Raw genomic sequence first — 10,527 nt, 5'->3', positions numbered from 1 at the left:
AACTAATTACTACTACTTAAATGGTCCGGCCGATCATTTGTTTGATTCTTCGGCGGGTTGATCCTATCTACTATTGTTCCTACGAGTAGGGATTTATTATTGGAAAAGATAAGCCAATGTATTTAAATATTTCGATTCACAGAACAGGTTTGTCTTTAAACACAGGTTTGAATACAAAACTTCTGATTTTTCAGAAGGAGGTACGTATAATGTAAACTCAACTTGGCAACTACAATGGTCACTACCCGTCGTGTAATTTACACTACATATTAGATTTTTAATTAAGTTTTCCGATCCATTTTGGTATCACGTAAACATTCAAGGTGATTTTTTTTATCTAAGTGCAAACTGAGTTTAATTAGCGAGAAATCATACAAAAAGCACAGCAAATACAAGTTTGAGATTACATTGTTTCTGTTATGATAACTTGTAAAGACACCTAGAGAATTGATAATTTACATCTGTCAAGTTGAGGACCAAACAATTCAAAATTTATTTTGCTTTTCATTTTTGACGAATCACAATCCAGCAATTCCTCTTGTTTCACTATTGGAGCAAAGAATGATGTTCAAAGAATTGCCATGACCGGCCTTTGAACCTGTCCTTTTGTTAGCGTCTTTGCTTTGAATTACAATCTTATTAAACCCACATCAGTAAACCCTCTTTCAACAAAGAAGACTACATTTCTGCCTTCTTCAACCACCATCTCTCTCTCTCTCTCTCTCTCTCTCTCTGTAAGTGGGTAGCAATGGGGGAAAGGGATAAGGCAACATTGGCAAAGGCAAGGAAGGAGCTTGAGGACATGTATGAAGGGATACCAGATGACTCGGTGAACCTCACTTTCCAAGACTTTGCAGACCTCAGCATCAGCACAACTGCAGACAAGAGAAAACCCTCTCACACTCTGGAACCCATTTCCGAACTCAGGTCCCAAAACCCCATGGCCAAACTTCCCAGCCTCGACTTCAACAGAGCCCTGCAGGCATCCAAGAACAACCACCGTATCAACGAAGAGGTAGTTGATCCTTACAGAGGTAATCACCATCACCTTCAACACCAGAATAATCACCACCATCTTGAGGCCAACAGCCACCTCGGCCATGCAGGCCGGGGTGACCATCGATACGGTGGTGGTGGTCATCACCTAGGCCATAACTTTAATCATCATATGATGAGTGGCCATGGAGGAGTAGAGATGAGTAGCATAAGCATGGCCAGTACTACTTATGATCATCATGATATGAGCGGCGTTAGCATTGCTTCCACTGCCATGCACCAGCAAGATAGAAAAAGAAGGCCTGGGGTTCCTCACTCCAATATCTGCACCATCTGTAGTACCTACATCTATATTTTCCGCCATCGCTGCTTGGTACATATTCGAACAAACAGAGCTCAAATTTCATGTTGGCGTCTTGTCTAATACTTGGAGTGTTAATACAATTGAGTTCATATATATTGTAATGAATGATCATCAGATTGAGGTTATGTTTCGTTTTCTAAATTTCTGAAAATCACTTAAAATTAAGGTCATCATCTGTGTTTTTATACATGTGATCGATATTTACGTGGAAATGAGATCGTGATCAAAATGTTGATTATGTTCCAGGTTTGTGGAAGAGTGTATTGCAGGCAATGCGTGATGATGGGGATGGGAGAAATGACAGAAGGTAGAAAATGTATCCAGTGTCTAGGGAAGCGATTTAGCCAAAGGTATGTTGTTTTTGTTAGAATCCAAATGTCACAGTACTTTTTTCTTTGAAACAATTGAGACAACTGAGATTTTTTTTTTTCAAATCTGAATTTGCATTCAAAACAAAGTCATATGCATTATGATCACATATCAATCCAAACCTTTGGAAGCTCGTTTTGGCTTATCGATTAATTAGAAAAATGATAAGTAAAATGACGTGATTGTGCTATATTAGTTGCCACATATTGTAAAATGCAAATGATACCAGAATCTTGGTCACGTGACATTATTTCCTCGGCTATCACAACCAATTGTTATTAACGCAAGAGTAGTTGGCAATTCAGCATAGGTTAGCATAAGATCATATGATAATCAAGTATTGCTACATAGGCCTTTGATAAAATACTAGCCATAGGCCGGCAATTGGGGTGTGGTAAACGCCAAATTAGTCTAATCAAAATGATAGTAACAGAAAAATAAAAATTCTATGATCCAAACAAATAAAATTTTATACAAATGCATTTGATTTGGAATGCTGTCCTTGAAGTTTTATACTTGGCATTAATCAAGCAAGAAGATCATCCACATAGTTTTATTTTACTCGTTCTTCACAAAATGACAGCATCTAATCTAATTCTCCAATATGTAATTCTAATCATGTTAGGTACTTGCAAAGAGCAGGAAAGGTTGGATGTTGTTCAAGGTACCCAAAAGAGGTGAAGCAAGCAGAGCTGAAGTGGGCCGAGAAAGGGCCAAGAAGGAATGCTGTAAATGGGCTGTACGGTCGCAGCACCGTGCGCACACCCAGATCAAAAAGCCCAGTTACTCCAAGAACTCCTCGAACTCCAATCAGGGGCCATGTTCCTCCAAGTCCTGGCCCAAATTCTTTTGTCACCAGTTCATCACACTCTCCTTATTCTCCCAGTCACCACCACCTCCCTTTCTAGAGAGGCCAAAATTTATTATTTATTTATTTCATGGTGTTTAAGAATTCCTTAAATATTCCACCATTTTCAAATGGTTTGTTTTCGGATTTTTGCTCAATTTCTGTATAACCTTGTGTGGCTCATGGAGTCATGGATGATGAAACATGGGATATTTAGTTCATGATACAAAAACTTGGGCTATACAGTCTAGTATATCTGGGAATGGCACTTCTGTGCAAAATTGAGGGAGAGACCATGATTCAATTCAGTAATCAAATACGTTTTTCGTGCAGCTAAATGATTCAATTCAGTAATCCTAAAAAAAAACACTTGCGCTGCCACAATCCTTAAATTGAAAATAAAGAAAGCCAGACTGGCTAATTATTCCAATTTGGTGCTCCAACTATATAACTCCATGCAGACCAAATCTGAGAAACCACTCATCTGCAATCAAGCCATGGCAGTTAATCGCCTCCCTATCTCTGAGGAGATGAAAGCATCAATACAGGCATACTGAACCTGAGGACAAGTAAGCCACTCATTGTCCCACCTGCTCATTGTCACCCTGCTAGGCTTCTGGAGCTCCTTCCCAAGCACCTCTTTTGACAGGCCCTTCAACCCAGCTTTATTCAACTCTCTCCTACCCAATTTAGCCGCTGCCAATGCCCCAAGATCAACAGGATTGGTCACCCTCAAGTCATAGTCTACAAGGAGCTTCTCTACATCATTCTGGATCCCAGCACCCACAAATGTGTAACTGCCATTAGCAAGAAAGTCAAACAGAGATCTTGGGATGGTTTGGGCGTGGATGAGTTGGAAGATGAGGCAACGGTGGTCAACACAAAGTTGCAAGGTCGCAACGGGGTGGTCGCTGTTGCGGTAAAAATTTGGACGCCACTCCACGTCCAGACCCACAATTGGGTTTTGATTGATTATGGGGATGATTTCAGACAGCCAGGACTCCACCATGGGTGCGCTGTGAGTGACTAGGGTGTGGACTTGATCATTGTAAAAGGATACATCGTAGAGATTGTGGGTGTCGTATGGTAACTCGTGGTCTACTATGCTGATAGTCATTTTGGGCTGCACAACAAGATAAATATATGAGAATTTGATGTTGTGTACCACCAAAAACTAGTATTGAAAAGAGAAACAAAATCAAATATATGAGTATGCTTCATCCTTATAAATTAACACTGTCACAAAACTGTAAACCGTGACAGAGCTTTGTAATTTTTCAGTCATCACCAAACACTACAGAATCCGTGTAACTGTTAACTCAAACAAAGGGGGATGAAAATGGCAGGACTAGAACCTAACCAATTAAAACCCCACAAGTTACGTTTAACGTTTAAACCACACATTTAAGAGAGAGCTAAGATGCAGCCGGAAATAAACCCTTTCCTTCCCCATCCTCTACATATTGTACAACACCAATTCAAACACAAGACAGGAGATATATACATATATAGTTGCAGTACTCATACAGCAACCAAGGTGCCCCTACTCTTTCGGTAGGCTGAATCAGAACCCACCAAACATATGCTTCCCTCGATCATCCCCAATTGCTTCAGTTTTAATGAAAAGCCTTAAATTTTTCAATATATATGTGACCATCTTTGTGTTCAGTATACAATCCAACACAAAATTGTAGTGTTGTTCTGAAATATACGGTTTCAATCCTCATATGAAATGTAAAAATTCTCACTTTTTAACACAATGATTCATACCTGTGAACCAGCCATAGCCCTTTTCCTTCTTCTTTTAACTAAAACATGCTTAGTTTCCATACCAAGCTTAAACTCATTACACGACTATAGAACAGAAAGTTCAGCATTCATCAAAGATTAGACTTCAAGTGAGTATCTTTTACCCAGATCAAACATATAATATTATTGCTTTACGAGCGCAACACTACACCCAGATTACAAATCGAGAAAATCATCGCGAAAAACGCGACCAGAGACAAAATTGAGGCTAATATGGAGCAGTAGAAAGAAGAAGAAGAAGAGCAGATCTATGAAATCGCAGAGAAGGTATAATGCAGCGTACCAGAGAATTGGGGTTGAAGTCCGACTTCACTAGTGATACGACTTTAGCTTTGGGAGAGAAGAGAGCTAAGTGTCGAGAGCTTATTCCGTGCACGGCCTATGTATATACACGGGGTCGTTGCACTCTCACGCGCCATGCATGAAATTGTGGCTTGTTATTGGGTTTTATCATAGATGATTGCATGATCTCTGTCTTCCATATAAAATGGAACAACTTTTTGCAACAATCTCTGGTTGAACCGAAAAGCCCTTCGAGATCAATGACTGCAACCTCTCATTGCTCTCATTGTTATATTGGTTCTCAGATCCAGACATTCATGTCTCCACCGAAAATCCTATTATCCACCTTTATTTGTATCATCTGATTTTAGATGGAACCAAGTAAGACGACAACGGAAAATTTACAGATCTACCCACCTTTGTTCTCCAACCCTTCTCATCCACCTAGCCGTCCTCCTCTCCAGCGCCGCCGCCGACGAGATCCTCGCCCCAGCTCCGCCAATCAAACTTAGAGATCTGTCATTATTTACCATTTTTCAGAACTAGCTTCAAACACCACCGTGGAGTAGAAAACACAAGGGTTTACTGAATGACTAACACCAGTGATGTACTAACACCATGCCGAGCAGACCATGAACTACATCAGATCTGAAAGCTGCGAAGATATAACAAGATGGAGAATTTGTTGTGGCCGAGACATAGATTAAAATTCCTATATCTATTCCTCATCTATTAGACCTCACTCGCGAGTTTTTTGCCAATTCGATTCTGATCTCAAACGATCGGAAATTAGCTCCACGTGTTGAAACAAACGGTTAGGATCACCCGTGTATCAACACGGCCCGTGTACTGAATAAGTTTCGCTAAGTGTCAATGACTCATCGCGACTTTGTAACGGGTTTGCCTTTTGGGCCTAACACGGCTACTTGGACTGTTGGACATGTTTCTGATTCAGCATTTCAAGACTACCAAAGTACCAAGTGAGAATGTGACACATTACAATTGTGAATCTGTGATCTTCCATAAAAAAAATGTCACAGTTTTTTTAATACCATGCGGGCGTTACATCCATTAATGTAACAAATATAGGTTGCATACATGACTCACCCGGAGCCCCCCTGCTACATTAAATTGTTAGATATGTGCGGTTTTAATTTTTTGGGTGTTTGTTTGGTAAATAGGTGGACGGTTAGTGAAGAGCCCCATGCATGTTCTTGTTTAGGTGACTTGTAGTATTTGCGTGAGTACGTTATGAGGTTAGGAGTAGTTCTCGATCCATATATATATGTATAGCGCACATCAGCTAGCTAGTTGAGCTTCCACAGGCCACGGCTCTTTGCAAGGTTTGGGGTAAGGGGGTTTCAGTGCAATAATCTCATTTGGATCGATCATTTTCACACACCGATACACGTATAGACATAGCTCAGATCGACGTTATGGAGGTTTCCATGCGTATGTTTTCAACTCTCTTTGTCACCCTCCTCCTCCTTTTGGCTACTGGTACGTACGTAGTAATAAAATATATACATACACACATTGTGACATTAAGGTACATATGAACTTGTAGCTAGCTCGATCAATTACTGACTAATGTGGGTGCATATGTATATATGCATTTCATGTTGGGAATGTAGGGATTATGGGGCCTATTGCAATGGTTTCTCTTGTTAATGCTAGGACGTGTGAAACTCTCAGCAACACGTTCCACGGAATTTGCTTGAGCGATAGAAACTGTGAATCTGTATGCGATACTGAGGGTTTCACTGGAGGTGACTGCCGTGGCTTTCGCCGTAGATGCTTCTGCACTCGACAGTGTTAGATGTTACTTGGTGTACGTAGTTGCGAGAATGGACCGGCCGGCCACGCCGGTGAAGATATAATAAAGTGCCCAATTGTTATGTACTGGGTTTGTGTAATCTTTTATATGAACTTGTTTTAAGTTGGATTGTGAACAAAGTCTTAATTTGTATTCTACTTCTGGTATATTTCTCTTCCTACTCACTGTAGGCAGATTGGCATGGTTAAGAAATTGGATCTAATGGCATACGAGTGTCTGTAATAAAGTGCTTATAGAAATCCAGTTTATCATGTTTATGTTTTAGTTTCATGCATGCATTCAAGTATAAAAACAACAAAAGGATAGTAGTGGCATAGAAACTTAGGTAACCTTATACAGACTTGGAACTTCTTGTTGGTTTGATCTTGATTGGGAGACCCATAGATGGATATGGCATTGGTTGACGGGTAATCTTTTCGTCAGGGTACACCTGTGTCCACTCAAACATCGTCACCAAATTGTGAATGGTAGCAAGAACTTCAACTCTAGCAAACTCGTTTCCAATGCAAGTGTGAAGGCCACCTCCAAATGGAATATAAGCATAAGGAGGAACTGGCTTTGATGAGTTCTCAAATCTTGAAGGATCAAACTCTGTTGGATTATCAAATACTTCTTTGTTCATGTGAGTTCCACAGGACACCCAAAACACCTGCATCATACATGTGAAATTGCCTTTTAAACTTTGTGGGGCAATACATGGAAAAATTTTATTGTGCAATCAATACTACATCCTTGTTATGATGTGGTTGTCATTGTTTTTACTACTATAAACCGAACACTCAGATGCTATAAAAAATACAAACTTCCGAAAAATATCATTTTCATATCTTACACTGACAAACAAATAAATAAGATTTTTACGGTTAAATTTTTAATAAATTAAATAAGAATTATTAATTATTATCATATTTTTAACAACTCACTTTTTCACATAGATAATTCACTTTTTATACACTTATTGGGTGTGAGTAGTTTCTAGTATTATAAATGAAATCAGAGAAATATATCAATTGTCGGACAATATCGTCAATACAAATAATAAAACGAACAAATAACTAAAACACCATAATGTGTGGGGATCGGAATATACCTGCCATCCTTTTGGAATGTCATAGCCACCATATTGAGTGTCTTTGAGCGCTTTTCTAAAGCTTCCAAACACAGGAGGAATTATGCGCATCAGCTCTTGTGCAACTCTCCATGTGTATTTCATCTTTTGTATTTCCTGCCATGTTAGCCTGTCTTCTTCCCCCTTCCTACTACTAATAATTTCCATTTGTTCTGCAACCAAATATAAATAACATAAAAGCTAAAAATAGAGAGAAACATACACTAAATATCAGGTTTAAATTATATACAGTGATATGCTTGAACAGCTACATTTTTCGATCTGTAATTAGCTAGACCGTACTCCATCATATAGAATATACATATCAACTGACATTGTACATTTGTACCTCCAACATGTTCGAAGCAAAAGAACATATATAACGTACAACGGTCTTCTGAAATAGTAATGTTAGAGCATTTTCCCGATCACATTGTGTGGCACTCATTGTAACAAGTATACCCTACCCGACATGCACATGCACTAGTGGAATCAACTAATAATAATATTCACTGCATTTTTCGACCATATCCTATAAGAGCAAATGCACGTTGGACTAATTCATAGCTCAGATTAATTCACTATTCATCTAAATCAGTCTATGGTCCTCTATTTGCCAAAATGATCAATCTAAGAACCAATTAATATTCACCTTGTATCTAATTTTTTTAGAATAAGTATTAATATATAATTTGTAAAAAAAATGAAGAAGAGGAGCATGGTATGTATATACAAAATTTTGAATGATTTTAAATAAATATTTTTTAATTTTTAAAATACTTCTGATACATATATTTTATAGTTAATTTAATGTAGTTGTTAATGTTGATTTTTAATTTAGGCCGTTGGTTCCAAATCTAATGGCCCAAATTAAAAGACAGATACCGGCGTGAATTGCGCCAAGGAAAAAAAAAATTAAAAGACAGATATGTGTATTCTTGCACAGTGGTGTAGACGTGGGCCCCGCAATAATATTAACCCAGCTGAAGAGTAGCCATCCTATTACCCGGGTTGGACTAATTCATGTGGGTCATGTTACTGTCCCAGACCAATTTCACACCGCTGCATGTGTTTTTTTGCTTCAACCCTCACACCAACCCCTCTCTTTTGAACCACGGGTGCATTTGCTCTAAACTCATCAACACCATTGTGCAACATATGATGCATATATCAACAACTGCATGTGTATCTATAATGGTTGCATTGCATCTCTAACATTAATGTAGCAAAAAAAAAAAGACGTATATGCAAGAGTATAGTCAATCAACTACCTTGTAGAACTTTCTTGTAGATCTCTGAGTCCATGGACAGCTTCCATATCATAAGGCTAAGAAGAATTGCACTTGTGTCATGACTGGCTATCATCAAGGTGACATAATTATCCATGATCAGATCATCAGAAACTGGTTCTTGATTTTCATCTCTCAATGATAGCAAGCTAGAGAACACATCACTTGTAGGGCTTAACTTCCCCTTCGCAATGTCCTCCTTTCTCTCCTTCAGTATTGGCAAAATCGAATCCACAATCCTTGCCCTAGCTTTTAGGCCTCGCCGGTAAACAGTGCCCGGGAAGTTTATAGGAAGAGACCAAACTGCTTTGAATGCTAATGATAAGTCATCAAACAAAACCTCCCTGGTGCTCTCATCCTTGATGCCAAATAGGATGCTTGATGCTATGTTGAACGTGAGCTTCTTCATGGTGACCACAGCTTTTATGGTGTCTTTGTTTTCTGTTTCTTTTAGTAACATGGTCTTGATAAAATCGTCCATCTGATTGATGTAGTTCTGAAGACTTTCAGGCTTCAAGAAGCTCACCATTGCTCCCTTTACCAATCTGTACCTGCAAGTCATAAGATTGTTATTGTCTCACTGTCAATTTGAAGCACCATATTCCGTCTTAAAGAAATTAAGGGAGTAACAGTTTCCAGCTGATTTTCTAGCAAGTCGTCACTAAATTAAAGTGTCACATATCTCATGTAGCATATGTGAGCAAATCTTCCTAAATTTGCCTAAAGAGTTTACCGAGAAGAATTTACCCTTAATCCCTATTTTATAGTCTCTCAGTGTTCATACCATTACAATTTAACAACATAACAAATTATCTAATAGATATCATAAAATATAAAACCCTTTAGCATATATAATATGAATGCCAAACTGTCCGGCCAAGAGAACATTTTCGGAGAAATCATAGAGGATCATTACCTTGATCCTGTAAGTTCAAAGATATTCTGCTTTCCTGCAATGGCTTTCAAGGTGGGGGGTTGTTTGGCAGCAAGAACATCATCTTCAGCACCAAGTATAAACTTGTTCCCTGCTTGACCTATAATGATCACAGTCGGAGAACCCATCAAACACGTTTTGAACACTGGCCCATGTTTCGCTGTTCTTTCTTCCAGCCATTGAGGACCTCGATCTTGCTTCTGTGCTTGAAGAAAGCTAAATGTCTCTCCGATTAAGGGATACCCCAGAGACCCTCCCGGGAGATTTTTGCTCCGGCGATCCTTTAACAGAATCTTCCAAAACAAGAAAGCTACGACTAAAGTGACTGCAATTACTGGAATGAAAGCCATAGATCGATGTTTCTTACCAAGTGACAAATCAGACTCGAATAGAGAATATATGCTGAATAATGGCCGGCACAAAACTCAAATATGGTGAGAAATTGAGGTGATGACTACAGATTGAAAGTGAAAGCCAGGAAATATTGTAATGTCCGTAACAACAAAAGTAAACGATAACACACAGCCAACAACTTGATCAATATATATAATCAATATTGGTGATGACACGAATATATAGTTAGCTTACTACGGTAAAGCTCAACTATATACAAAGATGCTTAAGTCGGCCGGATCGGAATAAACAGAAAACACGATAATAGTACAAAACTCTCCCAAAATTGGCATCGATCA

General features: G+C 38.8%; 4 protein-coding genes across 4 annotated transcripts; 2 read left to right on the top strand and 2 right to left on the bottom strand.

The window, feature by feature from the left end:
- The first annotated feature begins 711 nt into the window (after positions 1-711).
- Positions 712-2,757, top strand: LOC126786533 (uncharacterized). The gene is made up of 3 exons (XM_050512380.1): positions 712-1,369; positions 1,607-1,710; positions 2,355-2,757. The coding sequence occupies exons 1-3, from the start codon at positions 749-751 to the stop codon at positions 2,635-2,637; spliced, it is 1,008 nt and encodes a 335-aa protein (XP_050368337.1). The 5' UTR covers positions 712-748; the 3' UTR covers positions 2,638-2,757.
- A 91-nt stretch (positions 2,758-2,848) lies between these two features.
- On the bottom strand, positions 2,849-4,820 carry LOC126786535 (3'-5' exonuclease-like). Its single transcript, XM_050512382.1, has 2 exons — positions 4,669-4,820; positions 2,849-3,699 (listed from the first exon to the last, which is right to left on the bottom strand). The coding sequence occupies exon 2, from the start codon at positions 3,691-3,693 to the stop codon at positions 3,067-3,069; it is 627 nt and encodes a 208-aa protein (XP_050368339.1). The 5' UTR covers positions 3,694-3,699; positions 4,669-4,820; the 3' UTR covers positions 2,849-3,066.
- Positions 4,821-6,103: 1,283 nt separating this feature from the next.
- Positions 6,104-6,486, top strand: LOC126786543 (defensin-like protein 1). Its single transcript, XM_050512390.1, has 2 exons — positions 6,104-6,167; positions 6,302-6,486. Exons 1-2 carry the CDS (start codon positions 6,104-6,106, stop codon positions 6,484-6,486), a joined length of 249 nt encoding a protein of 82 aa, XP_050368347.1.
- Positions 6,487-6,729: 243 nt separating this feature from the next.
- On the bottom strand, positions 6,730-10,185 carry LOC126786527 (taxadiene 5-alpha hydroxylase-like). Its single transcript, XM_050512372.1, has 4 exons — positions 9,818-10,185; positions 8,884-9,452; positions 7,595-7,785; positions 6,730-7,153 (listed from the first exon to the last, which is right to left on the bottom strand). The coding sequence occupies exons 1-4, from the start codon at positions 10,183-10,185 to the stop codon at positions 6,836-6,838; spliced, it is 1,446 nt and encodes a 481-aa protein (XP_050368329.1). The 3' UTR covers positions 6,730-6,835.
- Between the last annotated feature and the right edge of the window lie 342 nt (positions 10,186-10,527).

This window comes from Argentina anserina, chromosome 3, assembly GCF_933775445.1.
Source record: "Argentina anserina chromosome 3, drPotAnse1.1, whole genome shotgun sequence".
Taxonomy (NCBI): domain Eukaryota; kingdom Viridiplantae; phylum Streptophyta; class Magnoliopsida; order Rosales; family Rosaceae; genus Argentina; species Argentina anserina.
This window is presented reverse-complemented; position numbering and strand designations above follow the sequence as displayed.